The sequence below is a fragment of the Orcinus orca genome, chromosome 20 (genome assembly GCF_937001465.1).
Source record: "Orcinus orca chromosome 20, mOrcOrc1.1, whole genome shotgun sequence".
In the NCBI taxonomy this organism is placed as follows: Eukaryota; Metazoa; Chordata; class Mammalia; order Artiodactyla; family Delphinidae; genus Orcinus; species Orcinus orca.
The window spans coordinates 3,998,450-4,016,155 of NC_064578.1; the positions used below are offsets into that span (position 1 = coordinate 3,998,450).

At 54.7% G+C, this 17,706-nt stretch overlaps 1 protein-coding gene and 1 long non-coding RNA gene across 9 annotated transcripts in view; one reads left to right on the forward strand and one right to left on the reverse strand.

The window, feature by feature from the left end:
- The window catches only part of ZDHHC7 (zinc finger DHHC-type palmitoyltransferase 7), a 30,481-nt gene extending 14,453 nt beyond the window's left edge, over positions 1–16,028 (forward strand). For all 8 annotated transcript variants that reach the window (XM_033406348.2, XM_049704088.1, XM_049704087.1 and 5 more), the window contains 7 exons: positions 1,735–1,820; positions 4,675–4,996; positions 11,109–11,233; positions 12,000–12,096; positions 12,535–12,616; positions 13,307–13,437; positions 14,062–16,028. In XM_033406348.2, the coding sequence (XP_033262239.1) occupies positions 4,682–4,996; positions 11,109–11,233; positions 12,000–12,096; positions 12,535–12,616; positions 13,307–13,437; positions 14,062–14,238 (927 nt within the window). In that variant the 5' untranslated portion in view covers positions 1,735–1,820; positions 4,675–4,681 and the 3' untranslated portion in view covers positions 14,239–16,028. The remainder of the gene's footprint in view (positions 1–1,734; positions 1,821–4,674; positions 4,997–11,108; positions 11,234–11,999; positions 12,097–12,534; positions 12,617–13,306; positions 13,438–14,061) is intronic.
- LOC117196704 (uncharacterized) overlaps positions 1–17,706 on the reverse strand; it is a 62,252-nt gene that overhangs the window by 21,167 nt on the left and 23,379 nt on the right. The gene's annotated exons all lie outside the window — the stretch shown is intronic.

The window sequence follows — 17,706 nt, forward strand, 5'->3', positions numbered from 1 at the left end:
GAGGAGACTTGTAGGGTCGGGTGGGCAGGGGAGCCTGACAGCAGAGCCGGGCCCGGCGGAGGGGGCACTCCCGGTCAGGAAGCAGCGAGCAGCCTCCAGTTACTGGGAGGAGACCAGGGGAGCTTACCCTGCCCACCCCTCGACCCCCGAGTCCCCTCACCCTCTTCCACGCCAGCCCCCTGGTGTCCTAGTCAGGGGTCTTGGTTTCAGAAAACAGACACCAACTGAGGGTTTGCTGAGAGAAAAATGTTACGTTGGAAGGATATCAGATGCAAAGAGAGTGGACAGGCTGCGAGGCACACGGGGCTGCCGGCCTGGGTGGCAGTGGAGCTGTGCAGAGGAAGGACGTCTTGTTCGGGGTGCCTTTGCCAGACCTGTTGTTTGGAAGATGGACCTCCTGGATTGGTCCTCTGATTTCATTTCATTTTCTCTCCTAAGGTCTTTGTCTTTGTCTTTGTCTTGTTTTTGTTTGTTTTTTGCTGATTTACTGTAGCTGATTTACAATGTTGTGTTAGTTTTAGGTGTACAGCAGACTGATTCAGTTTTATATATATGTATATCTAATCTTTTCCAGATTCTTTCCCAGGATAGGTTATCATAAGGTACCGAATACAGTTCCCTGTGCTATACAGGAGGTCCTTGTTGGTTAATCTATTTTCTGTATAGTGTGTATATGTTAATCCCAAACTCCAAGTTTATCCTTCCCCCCTTCCCCTTTGTTGTTTAGTTCTCCTTTCTGGGAAATTTCCCCATTCTCTCTTCCAGTCCTGTTTGTATGATTAAAAAATTCTACCATCATATTTTTATTTTTCAATAACTAGGAAGTTCTCAGAATGTTCCTCTTTGTCTCACAAATGCAGTCTCTTAATTCTTCGTAAGTTTTCTTCTCTGTGCATTATGCCTGCTCTAAATTCCGGTTTCTCTCTTTTCTCTCTGGGGCTCTTCCATGAGACCTGTTTGAGCTTTTCTCCAGAACATCTGTTGGCTCTTGGTTCACATTTAAGGATGAGATGTACCAGGAGCGTGTGCTTGGAGCGTCTGCGTCCATGGTCCTTTGTCCTCTGGTGGCCCTGGTCTTAGGGAAACCTGGCAGCAATCTGACCTCTTTGGGAGGGGGACACGCCGCCTCTTGGTGTTTTCCAGCCTCTTTTCTTGGGCCAGATGAGTGCTTCTAGGGAGGCTACGTCTGCTTGCCCACCCAGTGGGAGACGCTGCCAGGCTGGGACGCCCCTCACTCATTCCACCCGCTCCTTCGTGCACCGTGCCCCCTCCCCCGGGGCACCCTCCCCCAGCGGGGCCTGGTGCACCTCTCACCTCTTTCTCTCTCGTCTTTTCTGTAATTCCTCTGCTGTGGCTGGTGAACGGTGAACACTTGCTGCCTGTTGAAATGCAGGTTGACCAGATTTGGTCTGGATTATCCCTGGGGCTCTTTCTCAGGGATTTTGGCTTAGAGATTTGTATTTAAGACCAGGGCTAAAGTAACAAGAGTGTAAAATGGACAGGTTTAAAATAAATTACTTAATTTTCAGGATTGTCAAGCAGTTTACTAGTAACGAAAACCTAGAGGAGTCATGATTTCATAGTTAAAGATGGTTCTGAGCAACGGAACTTCAGGTGTGAAGCATCACATCGGTTACATGTGCTCCCAAAGTTGATCACATGCACTGAGAAATAGTATATGCGCCTTGGTCATAAAATAAGTAACTTTTCTAATCAGATTTTATTATCTTTCAGATCCTACCACATAGGACAGTATGCACCTTAAGATCCTGAAGAAAAGACACAAAACGTCCAAGTAATGTCTAAAAATAATTTGTGAGGTAAGTGATTGCTTATTTAGGCCTCTAATCACTGTTTCCTCTCTAACGGCTGACACTAACTTGCACACCTTTGAAAAGGCAAATACGGGCAGTTCAGATGGTTAATGGTGACAAGTAGATCTTTTTCTTCACGTATTGTCTTTGGGTTTGCTTACCACCTACGCTAAAAGGAGAGTGTGTCCCTGGAGGAAGATTCCATGAAGAGAATTGATCAGTTACTAGCAGGTATTACAAGATGAGGGGAGTTCTCAAATGTAAACCACTGGAAGGGTTTTGCTCGAGTGGTTGTCCCTTCAATAATGGGAGTCTGCAATGTTGCTCTTAGTGTTCTGGGAAACGGGGCTTGATTTAACACGACGATAAACAGCTCAGGTTCGGAGTGTAGACAGCATCCCATTAAACTGGACATTAAAGTAGAAAAACCGTCGGTCAGTGCACAGTGCTTTCAGGTCTTTTTCAGACGTGATCACGCAGAGTATTCAGTCACCAGTGACGGGTATCAGCACAGAGTGAGGCTGTGCCCTCGCCCTGGCTTCGCATCGCCAGTTGCCGTGCCATTTGCTCTTGTGTTCCCAGCATTTTTAGATTAGTTGAGTGTAAAGGAATTGTTTCTTCATTTCCTCCCCTCCCTTCCTGTTGCATTAATGAAGTGTAAGTGCTGTGACTCAGCGGAAGGCGCCTGCTCTTGATGACAGATAATCGGATGTGTTCAGCCTAACCTCGCCGTGTTCACCGATTGCTTTCTTGCAAATGAAGTGACTTTTGGGCATCAGATTGTTCTCCCTTTGCCTTCTAGTGGATTTTACAAATTCAGCTCTGAAGCACACAGGCGTGATGCCTCAGTATCCTAACGTGCTTCTGGGAATGTCCCTTCCCGCCCACTGGGGTTGGTATGTGTGCAGTCACCCTTCCTCACAAATACAGCTGCCATCTGCCCCTCTGGGGGAGGCCTGCAGCTGCTGTCACCAGTGCCTCAGCCGGGAAGGTTAATCGGGACTGGGTCAGGCGTCCAGAAGACTCAGGTCCTGATTTCTAGGCAGCACTCGGGCTGCACGAGTGTGCTCTGACAAAAAGCTGGCCTGTCTCTGGACACGTGGCCCCTGCGACTGCTCGCTGCCCAGCAGGCGGGCACCCATTGCTCCTAGAAAGCGTCTTACCTGAGGAGTAGCCATAGAGCAGAGGGATTCTGGTCAGGGGAGTTTTTCAGCTAAGGCTTTGATGAACATTGATGATTCACTAAAAACTTCCGTGGCCATCACTAGGCCTCTCTCTGGATCTGAGACGGGGACCAATTCACGTTGTTGCGTCTGCCTGGAAACAGATGCGCGCTTGCCGTGAGCCCAGGGGCGTGCGGGCACCCGACGGGGAGCCCGGAGAGAAGAGCCAGGCCTTTCCCACGAGGGCTGACAGCCAGCCCAGGGCTGAGACACGGACGCCCTCTCAGGGTAGGGAGTGCTGAGCGCACTGCCCGTGGAGCTGCCGAGCCGGTCCTCCTCCCAGAGAGTCTCAGCCCCCTGGCGGCATCAGGCTTTACAGTGGTGTAGACAGGACCGCGCTCCAGCACCCTCTCCAGATAGCCGTGTCTGCTGTTCAGAGTCCCTTTGCAGAGTGCTCTTCAGAGGCACGAGGACTGCCTCTGCAGGATGACTTGCTTGGCAGAGAGAAGCCTCGGGCGCTGCATGGCGGGTGGCCTCTGCGGCAGAGGCCTTAGCAGGAAGGCAGCCGTCGGGTCCAGTGTGTGCTGGCTGAAGAACGGCTGGTTCGGGGCTGCCCAAATTCTTATCTTCAGTTTCTTCACTTCAGTAATTTTAAAGCTCTTGTTGTCTGATCTAAGAGCAGGCTGCGGGGAACAGTTTCCTTGCTGTCTTGTACTAGTCAGTATCTTTGTATCGAGAGGGAAACCTGCAAAATATTTGCAGAAGGAACTCTCACCAGCAGATTCACTCATTCAGTAATGTTTTCATCGTTCCCGTGCTCCAGTTACAGTTAAGGAAGGAAGTAATGCCAGGATTCCGAGCGGATGCTGTGCGTCAGCTGTAGCAGACCCGGCCCCAAGAGCATTCTCATCCCTCCTCCCCCGCCACGCTGGGGAGGCCACAGTCGCTTGCTCTGTGCTTGTTTGAAAGAAGCCGAGCCTGAGTGGAGAAAGCCCTCGGGTCGTTTGATAAAGTGCTATCAGTGTTTTTCTATCCCCTGCACGAACAACAGGGCCACATGAACTGACTCTGTTTCCCTTTCTTTATTTATCATGAGTATTTCTACTCATATCAGACACTGATGACAGGAGGTTATAGGTTTAAAGAAGCAGCAAAATGTTTGCTAGGAAAAGTGTAAGTTTTCCTTTAGTTTCTGACCCTGTGTGTTCTCGGGTATTAGGAAATATGGGAGAGTTGTCGAAAGAACAGATAAGTGAAGGAAACTGTTAAAAGACTGAAAGAGGAAGGGCGTTCTAGAAACAGCACAGAGTTAAAGAAGACTGCCTCAAAAACATGGTCGCACGTTGTCACAGTTCAAACGAGGGAGAAGTGAGAGTGAAGAACTCAGTGAAACAGGGAAGAGTCAGGTGAGAACTGGGCTCTGTGGTCATGAGCCGGGGTGGAAACGAGCAGTGAAAGAGCCCCTTGTCTGTCACCCTCTCATCAGCTGCTGGCATGTGTGCGCTGCGGGCCCTCGGGCCTTGGCACCGTGGATGGGGCCGTGGTACCCCAGGCCTCGTCTTGCCCAGGCTTGGAGCCTGGGTGCCAAGGGTGTCTAGCTCCTGCCCCGCGTCGTCCTTGTGCAGCGTGGCTGGGGCCAGCCGCAGGTGACCGTGTGTCCCCGGGAGCCTCACCGGTTGTGTCCCATGCCCCTCCAGGGAAACCATGCCGTCATCAGGACACCGGCTCCGGGATGTCGAACACCATCCTCTCCTGACCGAAAATGACAACTACGACTCTTCCTCCTCCTCTTCATCCGAGGCCGACGTGGCAGACAGGGTCTGGTTCATCCGCGACGGCTGTGGCATGATCTGTGCTGTCGTGACGTGGCTACTGGTCGTGTACGCGGACTTCGTGGTGACGTTTGTCATGCTGCTGCCTTCCAAAGACTTCTGGTACTCCGTGGTCAATGGAGTCGTTTTTAACTGCCTGGCGGTGCTTGCCCTGTCCTCTCACTTGAGGACCATGCTCACCGACCCCGTGAGTACCTGCCCTCTCGCTGGGGTTTTCGGCCGGGTCTGGGCTGGGGAGGCACCAGCGGCACCGGGCGGAGGGCCTCATGCTCCCGCAGCCTCGGGGTTCACGAGTTCCTGGATACAGGCTGGTGGCGTTGTTTGTGGCTTCGCTGGAGAGAACCCAGCGCCCAGAGAGAGGTGATGTCATGGTATATTCATGGAAAACATTACACTGAGCTGTTTATTCAGATGAAGAAAGTGTACTGAATAATGCCTGAAATCCTATTTTATTTTTTAATGTTTATTTATTTACTTGGCTGTGCTGGGTCTTAGTCGCTGCGCGTGGGATCTTTATTGCTGCTTGCGGGATCTTCGTTGCGGCCTGCGGGATCTTTTTAGTTGCGACATGCGGGATCTTTAGTTGTGGCATATGGGATCTAGCTCCTGGACCAGGGGTCAAACCCACGCCCCCTGCACTGGGAGCACGGAGCCTTAGCCACTGGACCGCCAGGGAAGTCCCCCCTTCTAGTTTAAATACTTTGTTTCTCTGAAGTATGGACTGAAAGCTGAGCGATGTGGCATCTAGGTTTCACCACTTTACGAATCACACGCAACTAATTTAACTTCTTTGGGCTGCAGGTTAGCTATTATCTTTAAGTTCGCTGTAGGAAGAGCTGGTAGTGTCAGCCATCTTCCTGCATGTTGAAAACGGGGCTGGGTCCATCGTTTGTAGGCGTTTCGGCGAGGAGGCCACCACGTCGGTGCCCAGGTGCCAGGCTGCGGTGTGCCCGGTGGGGCCGGGGGAGGGAGGGCTACCCGGCTGGGCCCCTCTCATCACAGTGCTTGTGTCTTCTGACCAGTGTAGGCCTCCTTCCCCCCGTGGTCCCGCTCCTGCTACAGCCCCTCTCCTGCGGGAAGAGGCCTCACAGCTCTTCAGGAAGCCCCGAGAGCCAGGGGTCGGGTAGCAGGTGTGTGTAGGGCGCTGCCTCTGCTCCCGCCGGGCGTGTTCGCTTCACTTGTTTCGCTGCCAAGAAGCTGGATGGAAGCGCTGAGGGCTGGAGTGTGAGGTGGGGGAGGGTGTGAGTCCTGGATGCAAGCATTTTTTAATTGAAATTTAATTCACATTCCACAAAATTCACCCTTTTGTTCGATAATTTTCATGTATTCACATCACCGCAGTCATTTTAGACATTTTCATCACCCGAAAAAGAAATCCTGCAGCCCTTAGCTGTCACCGCCCCGCCCCCCCAGGTCCCCCAGCGCCAGGCAACTGCTGATGTACTTTCTGTCTCTGGACTGGCCTGTTCTGGACAGATCACATAGATGGAATCACACAGGGACACATGGCCTTGACGTCTGGCTTCCTTCGCGGCGCGAGGTTCCTAGGGCTCACCCACACCGCGCACTGTCAGGGCTTCGTTCCTCTTCACGGCTGAAGACTGTTCCACTGTGGGGTTGGGCCACGTTTTGTTTACAGCCATCGTCAGTTGGTGGCCATCGGGGTCCTTCCCACTTTCTGGCTGTTATGGACAGTTCTGCCGTGAACCCTTGTGGACCAGGTTTGTGTGGACCCATGTTTCGTTTCTCTTGGGTAGAGACCCAGGAGTGGAAGTACCGTGTCATATGTTCACGCTACGCTGAACTGCTGAGGGTGGTTTTTCGTGGCGGCTGCAGCGCGTTAGAGTCCCCCCAGCAGTGTATGGGTTCCTGCTTCTCCACCTCCTCAGGTGATGTTCATGTGTTTGATGAGAGCCATCCTGACGGCTGTGAGGTGGTACCCCATTGTGTTTTGATTTGCATTTCCCTGATGACTAACGATGCTGGGCTTCTCGGCCGTTTGTAGGTCTTTGGAGGACGGTCCGTTCACGTCCTCCGTCTTGACATCTGGCTGTCACTGCTTCCGCCATGCCACACGTCAGGACTCCAGTGGCAAGTTACAGAAACCACCGGGAGTCGGTGAATAGAACCAAGGGCACCCCGCGGGGTGTCAGGAGCCCAGGGCAGGGGTGCGTCTGGCCGCGGGCAGGCACTGGGACTGGGGTGGGGAAGCTCTCGGGAAGGAGGCAGGGGAGAGGCCGACTGAGCCCCCAGGCACCCCTGTCCTTCCTGGCATCTGGCCCTCTGCCGCCTAGTGAAGACGGTGGCCCCTCACCAGAGGGAATTGGGAGCGCTGGCTTCCAGACGCACCGTGTGGGGGAGACTGCGTGGCCGGCGGGGTCGGGTGTCTGCTCCGTCCTCTCCTCGGGGCAGCTGCTTTCTCCTCCCTGAGGATCACCTTCAACACGGGGTCCAGTCTGGGCTGAACGAGAGCCGTCACGCCACCCGGGTGAGGCCAGTTCTCTGCCGGACGTCCTTTTACTAAGCCATTAGGAACAGTCAGTCTTTGCTAGGATTGGCTCTGGCCTGGGTGGTTTCTTGAGAAGTTATTGGTACTTTGAGGGGGGAGCAGAAAGGAAGTTGGGGTCTCTGACATGTGATGGACCAGGGAGCTGATCGATCCCAAGGCGGCAAGCTCACCTCTGGAGGCGAGTCTCAGGGTCAGAAGCATGAGACTGTGCAAGGCCACCCGCTGCCCCGCGCCCAGAGCCTGCTCTCCTCTGTCCCCAGCCTTGTTCTACAAGCATCAGCCTTAGCAGCAGATGTGTGCCGAGGGCCCACTAAGGCGCCTTTGGGCGTTCATTAGCCCACCAGCACCTCGCGGAGGTGGGCGTACGTCACATTAGAAGGTGAGACCCACAGCTGGCAAGAGGCAAAGCTGGGGTTTGAGCAGTTATCCGTTGCCAAAGCCCTTGCTTCTTCGTTAACTTCTCACAGACATTTCATTATACACAGAGGTGGAGAGAAGAGGGTCACGAACCTTGCTTATCACCTCGTGGTCAGTCTCGTGTCAGCGACATCCTCGCCTACTCCCTTTCCCTCCCCAGAATATTTGGAAGTACATCTCAGACATTATAAAACTTTATTTGTAAATAACTGTGTGTATCTTTAAAAAGGGCTCTTCTTTTTTTTTTTTAATATAAATTTATTTTTTATTCTTGGCTGCGTTGCATCTTCGTTGCTGCACGCGAGCTTCCTCTAGTTGCGGCGAGCGGGGGCTACTCTTCGTTGCAGTGCACGGGCTTCTCATGGCGGTGGCTTCTCTTGTTGCAGAGCATGGGCTCTAGGTGCGCGGGCTTCAGTAGTTGTGGCACGTGGGCTCAGTAGCTGTGGCATGCGGGCTTTAGTAGCTGTGGCGCGCGGGCTCAGTTGCTCCGCGGCATGTGGGATCTTCCCGTCCAGGGCTCAACCCCTGCATCGGCAGGCGGATTCTTAACCACTGAGCCACCAGGGAAGTCCCAGAAGGGCTCTTCTTTATAAAAGCATGGCTACAACGTCAGTGGCTCATGTGGAGCGGTTGAAGAATTCCTTACTGTGTCCAGTGAGAGTCCACATCTCCTCAGTCGTCTCAGTCCTTTTATATTCTTTTGTTTGAATCAGGATCCAAATAAGATCTATCCTTTGTGACTGGTTGACGTGTCTCATTTTTCTCCTTCCGCTCTGGGGTTTTCAGCTTATATCCCTGTACGTGGTTTAACGTGCTCCTCGTCCCCTGTGCTGCCCATGGATTAGCAGGTAGACCTAGGGGAAGCGCCACACTCCCATGCCCCTAGGTCAGGTCCTGGGGATCCAGGATGCGTGACAGGGAGGGAACCAGGGCATCAAGATGGAAAGATATGGGGGGGAAATGTGCTTTGCAAATCATAACTTCCCTGGATATATGTATGCCGTGGTTGGGAGCACTCTTCCTAAGAGTGGGCACCTGGTTTCCTTCTCCAGGGCGGATCAGAGGTGGGTGGGTGCAGGTGTGAGACGTCGGGCGCCAGCAGCAGCAGCGAATGGAAAAGCTGTCAAGAGGACGCTGTGCCACAGGGGAGCCGTCTGGGCCGTGCTGGGGTAGGAGGCGTGGCTATGGCAGGGAGCACAGTCCTGGCGAGACACAGATGAAACACGCAAGATGCGTCTTAGAAAAAACATGCCCTGAAAATGGTTCAAAGGCGAACGCGAGCTTGAGGAACGTGCCTCACCTGTTCGGAAGGTTTCTTTGATGGAGCGAAGAGGGGCCCGCTGGTGCCGAGGAAGCGGGCGCTCCTCTGGTGTGACCTGGTGAGACCCGGTGCTGAGCGGACCCGGGCCCGCCCTTCTGCTCCGCGTCTGGCCTGCGAGAGCACATCGGACTAGGGAATCGAAGTGTAGATCGCCAGCCACGGGGACCTGGGTGAGTCATCGAGAGGCACTGTGGGAGACGGGCTGCCTGCCCAGGGCTCTGAGCCGCAAGAAGGACCAGAAGATGCCTTCATCTCCACGTGGGCTGGTTGTTACGTGTTATCTGACGTGTCGCCCCCTCGAGATGCACACCTGTCCTCCGTGAGCATCGCAGGAGCGCTCTCCAACCAGCGGGCAGCGTGGGGTGCCGTGCTCCACAGAAGTGTCAGGTCACGTGTTTTACTGTGGAAGCAGCGTGTGTGTGGCTAAACCTGCTCCATTCCATCGTCTTATGAAACGTGTGACCCGAGCTGTCGCCAGGAGCGGCTGTACAAGGTGGGAGCTCCTGAAGTCAGAACAGTGTCACGGGGCCGGCGGTAGGCGTGGGGCGGGCTGGGGTCCTGGCTTGGTTGAGGGACCAGAAAGACTCCAGAGGGTGTTGGGAAAATTGAGTAAAATGCTGGACCTGACCTTCTGATGTGAATTCTCAAAAATGAACCTTTAAACCCTGAACTTTTTTTACACTGTAGATTAAGGAGACAGGTGGCATGTTAAGGCCAGGATCTTGACCACAGCAGCTTCCCTGTGTTAGGATGGGGGACTGACCGGTGCCCATCTGGAGGGCAGTCAGCTGCAGGGGAGGGTCGGGCAGTGAACCTTCCCATTTTGCCTGCAGCCCTTCCTGTACTGCCCCCTGAACCCGGGGCACGTTGTGGGACCTCACTCCTGCTGGTGACAGGGCCGCCTCTCCAGCTCCCCAGGGGCCTTGGAGCCAGTGGTCCTGGGTCTCCACACGTGCCTGCTGGGTTTTGCAGATGTGGGTGTCGGCCCTGGCCCTGCAGAGGTTGGCTCGGGCAGCCAGACAGTGGGCTTTCAAGAGCTCCAGCGCAGCTCCTGCTGCCAGTGGTGTGCCTGCCGTCTCCCCGTGCCCTCCTGTCACTGCGCCCCCGTCTCCCCGTGCCCTCCTGTCACTGCGCCCGTCTCCCCGTGCCCTCCTGTCACTGCGCCCCCGTCTCCCCGTGCCCTCCTGTCACTGTGCCCCCGTCTCCCCGTGCCCTCCTGTCACTGCGCCCCTGCTCTACTCCTCCCTCCCAGTGGGGCTCCTTCTCCAGAAACGTGCATTTCTGTGTGAAGGACAGGCTCCATGGGGCACAGAAACGGGGTCCTGGCCTTGTCCACAGGCCATGGTGCCCAGAATGATCTTCCAAACGTGATTTCCACTGCCTGTCTCCACTGCCCAGAGAACAATTCCTCCCCCTCTGCAGCCTACTCGGGCCCGCTGCCCTCCCGTGTGCGGGGCTGTCCGGCTCTTGCTCCCATTTCCAGATTCTTGGTCCCTCTCAAGCTCCCCTAGCGCTCAGGGCTCCTGCAGACACACTCTTACAGCCCCGCTGTTCCTGCCCCTGGGCCCGGACGCCTGGGGGAGGGGGGTGCTTGGGGCTCGTGTGTGACGGCTCCTAATTAGGTTGGCAACTTCAAACACACAAGATAAAGTCCTTTTTGAGATTGCTTTGTTCAGCACTCCCTGCTGCCGCTGATAGGAAACCTGTGTGTCAGGAAGTGTGCGCACCCTGGGGACGCCAGCTGCCCTGGGGCTGGAGTGGCTTCCAAACACACCTCACCTCTGGCACGTCCTGCATGAAGTTTGAAAAACCCAGGTGACTCACCTTATGAAAGATGACGCACTCTATATTTTGAATTCATTTTAAAGCATGTTATTTTTCATGAAAAATAAAACTTCTGGTCCTGCCTGAGTAATAGTTATTTTTCATATTAATGTAAGTGGCAACTACAGCATGATAAATTATATCATGGTACATAACACCCAAGACTAATTCCTAAATTCACTGATGTTTCCTTCCGCCCAGCTAAAATACACTGTTATTAAACCATAGGGGGCAGTACCCAAAGGGAATGCTACTAAGGAATACATGGAGAGTTTGCAGCTGAAGCCTGGAGAAGTGATCTACAAATGCCCCAAGTGCTGCTGTATCAAGCCCGAGCGTGCCCACCACTGCAGGTATGGCGGCCCTCCCCCAGGGGAACCCGAGTGCCCATCACTGCAGGGACCCCTTCCCCAGGGTGACCCGAGCACCCATTACTGAAGGGACACCTTTGCCAGGGCAACCAGAGCACCCAGCACTGCAGGGACCCATTATCTGCGGCAGCCAGTGCATCCACCAGTGCTGGGGCCCCTTCCCCGGCACAGCCAGAGCCCACGCTGAAGGATTTCTTCCCCAGGGCAGTCTGTTCACCCACACCCACCCTTACGGGGACCCCTTTCCTTAGGCAACCCGAGCACCCACCACTGAGGGACCCTCTCCTCAGGGCAGCCAGAGTACCGAGCACTGCTGGAATCCCTGCCCCAGGGAAGCCTGAGTACCCACCACTGGAGGGACCGCTTCCCCAGCAGCCATAGACTCACCACTGCTGTAACCCCTTACTTGGGGCTGAGCCCCCCACTACTGCAGGCACGGCTTCCCCAGGGCATGTTGAGTGCCCAATCTGCAGACACCCTTCATAGTGCAGTCCAAGTGCCCACCACTGGAGGGAGCCCTTCCCCGGTGCAGCCAGAGAACCCAGTGCTGCTGGGACCCCTTCCCCAGGCAGTGTGAACACCCACCACTGGATGGAACCCTTTGCAGGTGCAGCCTGAGCCCCAGCCCCTGCAGCGACCCCTTCCACAGGGCAGGAGGCCCCCTGGGTGGCTTCTTCCCAGTACTGTCTTCATTGGGCGGTGTTTCCTCCGAGCGTGGAATAGTGAAAATCTAACTGCTCCTTTTCAGTATTTGCAAAAGATGTATTCGGAAAATGGATCATCACTGCCCCTGGGTGAACAACTGTGTCGGAGAAAAGAATCAGAGATTTTTCGTGCTCTTCACTGTGAGTAAAGATACTCATGGAGTGAGTGACTTGTACTAAGTTCTTTATCTGGAATCTTACCTGGAGCGAGTAAGTTTATTCTGACGTCAGCCCTGCAGCCTCTTCTCTGGGACTCAAATTATACCTGTGCTGTCACTGGTAGGAAGTAGTCCACCAGATGAGTGTACGTTGCTTGTGTTATTCTGGGTGTTTTACTGTGATTTAATTCTCTCCCAGATACCTTGAACCCCAGTTGTTAATAGGCTCTTGCTGAAGTGGTAGAACGTATTTCCCCATGTGGATTTCTGTGCTTGGTCCAGTGTGGTCCTGGCGAGGCGGATGTCAACTGCTGCTGTTACTCCTTCCCTCACTCATTTTCACTGACCCATGAGATCAGGAGGAAACGTACGGTTCAGCGGCCTTTCGTCCTCGCATGGGCTAATGGGTGTCTCCCCGCAGATGTACATCGCGCTGGCGTCCGTGCACGCGCTCGTGCTCTGCGGGCTGCAGTTCGTCGCCTGTGTCCGAGGGCAGTGGACTGGTAAGTGCAGGTGCAGGCCCCCCTGCACGTGCACGCTGTGGGGGGAGAGGGGAGGCAGAGGAAGAAGGGATCCTCCAGTTTCGAAGGAAATCGTCTTGGTTATTTTAGGAGTTAAATGAGCTTTTTAAGAAAAGAGTATGGGGACAGTTCTCACACTGCCATTTTGCTATAATGAAGCCATGTACATACACTTGGTCTTCCTTAGTCAGCTAATAGTTTCTGCACCTTGCAGATTTTTGAGACTGGGTGAGAATGCGTATTGTTCCCAGCAGGCCTGTGTGTGCTCTGGCTGGTCGAGCGTGCATGGCTGAGTACGAGTCGCCCCGCGAGTGTAGCCAGGCAGGCGCGAGCTGGGCGGCCCTGGCCTTGGGTGTGCGGCCTGCTCACAGGTGTAGGCACACGCGACTCTCATCTTTTCTGGCTTTTGCTGTATCTTAGTACGCAGTGCTGTACACGAATACAGTCTCAGTAGAAAGCGGGGTAATACAGAACCTTCCGCATCTGCCGACCAGGAAGTGGTGGTGTGGGTTCTTGCCTGGCAGGGCTGCCTCCCGCCCCTGGTGGACAGCGGGTGTGCCTGTTTACGAAACGAGCTCCTTCCTCCGTGTACGCCGGCCTGAGGGCGGCACAGAGCCGGGGCCACTCGCCGCGCTCCGATGTCCGGCCACAGCCAGCTCTTCTCGTTCACAGAATGCAGTGGTTTCTCACCTCCAGTCACTGTGATCCTGCTGATCTTCCTGTGCCTTGAGGGTCTGCTGTTTTTCACTTTCACCGCAGTGATGTTCGGCACCCAGATCCACTCCATATGCAATGATGAAACGGTACGCTCCTCGTCTGCTGTGTCTGCTGCGGCCTTCGTGCGGGCACGAGTCGGCGGGCAGCACTGCTGTGGACAGCGGGGCCCGCGCGTTACCCGGGAGGTGGACGGGGCAGCCCCGAGGGGCCGCGACAGCATCACTGCACGCGCCCCCCTCGCTGCGAGCAGCTCGGGTTTCCAGCGTACCTGTGATGTGAGAGTCAACAGAGCCAGGCGGGGAGAGCCGGTACATTCCGTTTCTAGGAGGCCCCGCCCCCTGGCAGCTGCAGGGAGCTGGTCGCCTTCATGTCTTTGAACTGAAGGCCCAGAGCAGGCGCTTCATCAGCATTTGTAATAATATAGTATGTGGAAAAAAAGACAATCCTGGCCTGGAGGGCTGGCTCCCCCTTTGCCTCTGAGGCTGCCTAGGCTGTCCACCCCGCTGGTGGCTGCAGCCTGGCTGTGCTCGGGGGCCGCGGGGCTGGTGCCAGGAGAGCCCCCGCTGCTGACCCCGACGCCTCGTTCCCACGTGCGGAGGGAGGGACGTGTGAGTCTGGTGGTGCTTCCCCTGTTGTCACCGCTCGCCTGACCCGTACCTGCTGCGGGTTTTCCTGGCGCTGCCGCCCACTTGCTTTTCTTTCTCCCGCAGGAGATTGAGAGGCTAAAGAGTGAGAAGCCGACGTGGGAGCGGAGGCTGCGGTGGGAAGGGATGAAGTCCGTCTTTGGGGGCCCCCCCTCGCTGCTCTGGATGAACCCCTTCGTCGGTTTCCGATTCAGGCGACTGCAGACGAGACCTAGGAAAGGGGGCCCCGAGTTCTCAGTGTGAGGCTCTCATCGTGCTGGGACTTGTTCACGGACTTTATCTATTTGGGGTCGGAGAGGGTATCAGCAGCTCATCTGTGGCCAGTAGGGCAAGTGGAGAGCAGTTGCTTGCAGCAAGCAGAGTTTATACGTTTCCGGTCACAGATGGCGGAGTTCCCACACTAACTGGGTGGCGCTCTGATCCGTGTCACCGTCCAGTAACAAAGGGACGTGGCCGCGCGGAGAAGCCGAATGTCATTATCTTCCTGCACAGTTAGGAGTTCTGTTAACGTACTTGGCATTTTCTAAGAAGTTTCGTGGGTTGTTACACGGGTTAAAATCCTGTGGGCTGAGCTGCTTTTCTCACTCATGAAGAAAACGAGCCAAGCCAGTGACCAGGAATTCTGCGGCTGGTGGCTTCGGGGAGCTCCCGCTGGCCCCGTGATTCCCGAGGGTCCGCCTCGGTCCAGGAGGGGCCTGGATGCAGGAGCCGCAGGCGCTGCACGGAGCATCAGGGCTGCAGGTTCGCTCCCCGCCCGGGGCTGGTGGGCCCTGACCCTGTGGGCAAGTCCACGTGTGTCTGTGTGTGTGCGTGCACGTGTGTTTTAAAGTGGGCCGTGTTGTTCAGGCAACATAACACGTTATGGGCGTGTGCCACAGACAAGCTATTTTTTAGAAACCGACGTTTCAGGGAAGAGGGGAGAGCTGCGCGGGGTCCCCCCTCCCGTGGGGTTTACTATGAATGTATTGCATATTGGAGAATATCTCAATCCAAAGAACAGTCATTCCTGTGTGGTCTTCTGTTGCCCTCCTGTTTTAATTTTTTTTACAAAAATCTTGAGTGCGTGAGAGGGCTTTGGCACTGACCTGTCTGGTTCTGGCCAAATGAGCAGCGTGTAAACGGCCCCTCCGTGAGAGGAGAGCAGCGTCTGTGGCGGCCTGGCACCTGCAGCCTGATGCTCGCGCAGATGGCCTGCAGGGGGCGCACGCGGCCCCGACGAGGTGAGGGGGCCGCGAGGCAGGAGCCCCTGGGCCCCGTGGGCCTCGCTTGCAGACTATTCAGGATGGCGACAGCTTGTCTGATTTTTCAGTTTTTACCTTTTTGGGGCATCATTTTGTTTCTTTACCCACGTCACAAGCGATAAAATAGGACCCTTGGTGCAGAGCTTAAAATTATGCCAGAAAGCAAACAGCTCCCCTCCCTGGGGACTCGCCTTAAACTTGCCTGGTTTGTCGGTGTTTCGCGGGACTGAGGAGGAAGCCATCTCTGACAAGGTCTTGGGGGGGGTGGTGTCCCCTGAGCCCACGTCCCACGCTGAGAAGAGTGGGCGTCTCCCTCCTGGTCTCCACGCCTCTCTGCTCATCTGTGAGCTGTTTTGCTTTCGTTTGCATTAACCCGTCCCCTGTCCTGATCAGGGTTTCTACCACTGCTGGCGCAGAACCACAAAGGGCCTATTGGACAACAGTCTAGCTGAGTAAGCGAGCTGTGGGACGGGTGTGAAATGGACTCAGTCACTGCAGGACGTGGGCTGTGACGGGGGGCGCCGAGTCGCAGCCGGAGGACTAACAGAACAGGAGACTGATGGGTTTCCCGAGACTGTTCTGCAGCATCTGTCGTCTGGGTTGGACGTGTGTATTGGGCTTCAATGTGAGGCTTTTCATATGTATATCCTGGTTATCAATAAAAACAATTATCAAAGTGGTTGAATCCTGTGAGACTTGGCAAATACGTGCAAATCAAGTATACTTGACTTTTCAACCTCTTCTTTCAATGTAACTTTTTTAAGAAATAAAGCCACCAGTTGACATTCTCCAGCCCTTTGTTCAGTGGCGCGGTTCTTGGTGGGTCGTTGGCGTGTTTCCGTGCTCGGCTCTGACACCGGCACCCGGGCCGCTGCGGTCCCCCCTGCTGCTTCCAGAGCCCCATCCTCGCCGGGGACAAGTGAGCCGCTCTCCCAAAGGTCGCCGTCTCCACATTTAACATTTTACTTCCAGTCGACGCAACTGATCTCACTTAGCTTTGTCCTAAACATCCCTTCATTTTTTTAGTGCTCTTGGAAATAAAAATTGTAAAGATCACGCTCTTCCATCCAGCATCTCAGGTGCCCACAACTTCATTCAACAGTGTGTCTAGTACTTGCAGTCAAGGGAGGGACCCAGAGAGGCGAGGCGAGGCGAGGGTGGCCGCCACGTAGGGAGGCACTGGCCGGCCTTGCAGACGCGTCCCCGAGCACGCCGCTGCGCCGGCAGCCGCCCTCAGGCTTGTGTCTGTGGCTCTGCAGAATTGTGCCGCGGTTCTGTGTTCTTCCTGTTGGAATGTTTTATAGGCTCATCTCAGATGACGTCTGCATTAAAATGGAAAATGAAAAGATGACCCAACTAGGAAGGTGGCTGAATCCCGTCTTCCGTTAGATTTGGGTTTCGCAGCTTAAGCAGAGAGAAGTATCCTGACGGGGAGACGGCCTGGGAAGAGCCCGGGAACGGTGGGCGGGGTGCCCATAAAATCCTTGTTGATCCCAAAGTAGCATTCTGGAGCCTTCAGTGACAGGCCAGCTGCCCACAGTGTTGCCTGAGGATCCAGTATGAAACCGGATCGCTCCCCGCACAGGACACAGGGAAGTTACGGCCAACTGCAGGTGTGCGGCTGGGTCAGCGAGCGCTCCCCGAGCCGGGTGCTGCTCTTTACGGAAGGAATGGCTCTGCCCCAGGACTGATGGCAGGCGTGGAAATTACGGGGTCTCTGTGCACTTTGGAGACCCCACTGCGGCCTCCCAGTTTTGCCGCCGAGAGGGTCTGGGAACTTCCGGTTCCTGTCTCAGACGACCTTTTTTTTTTTTTTTTTTTTAACTCAGGAAGCCTTCACTATCTTCTTTTTAGTCCTTGGTTCCTCAAAGTCAACAGTCCTCTGCCTTGATGCCAATGCTTGGTGGACCCTTTCCACCTTAGACACGTGCTCCTCGGTTCTGACAAAAGTGCTGTGTTCCAGGGGCTTCCCTGGTGGTGCAGTGGTTCAGAATCCGCCTGCCAATGCAGGGGACACAGGTTCGAGCCCTGGTCCGAGAAGATCCCACATGCTGCAGAGCAACTAAGCCCGTGCACCACAACTACTGAGTCTGAGCTCTAGAGCCCGCGAGCCACAGCTACTGAGCCCGCGTGCCTAGAGCCTGTGCTCCACAACAAGAGAAGCCATCACAATGAGAAGTCCGCGCACCGCAAAGAAAAGTAGCCCCTGCTCGCCGCAACTAGAGAAAGCCCGCGCGCAGCAACGAAGACCCAACAGCCAATAATAAATAAAGTTAAAAAAAAAAAAAAAAAGACTGCCGTGTTCTGTCTTTGGGAGTTTCACCCTCTCCAGTTTCTTATTTTTCTGACTTTTACGCATTGGGCTGCCTAGACTCTACTCTGATTTCCTCTCATTGTCTCCTCTGTTTTCTGGAAAATATACCTAACTTTGTCTTCTATCTCTTCTATTGGATATTTTATTCAGGCTGTG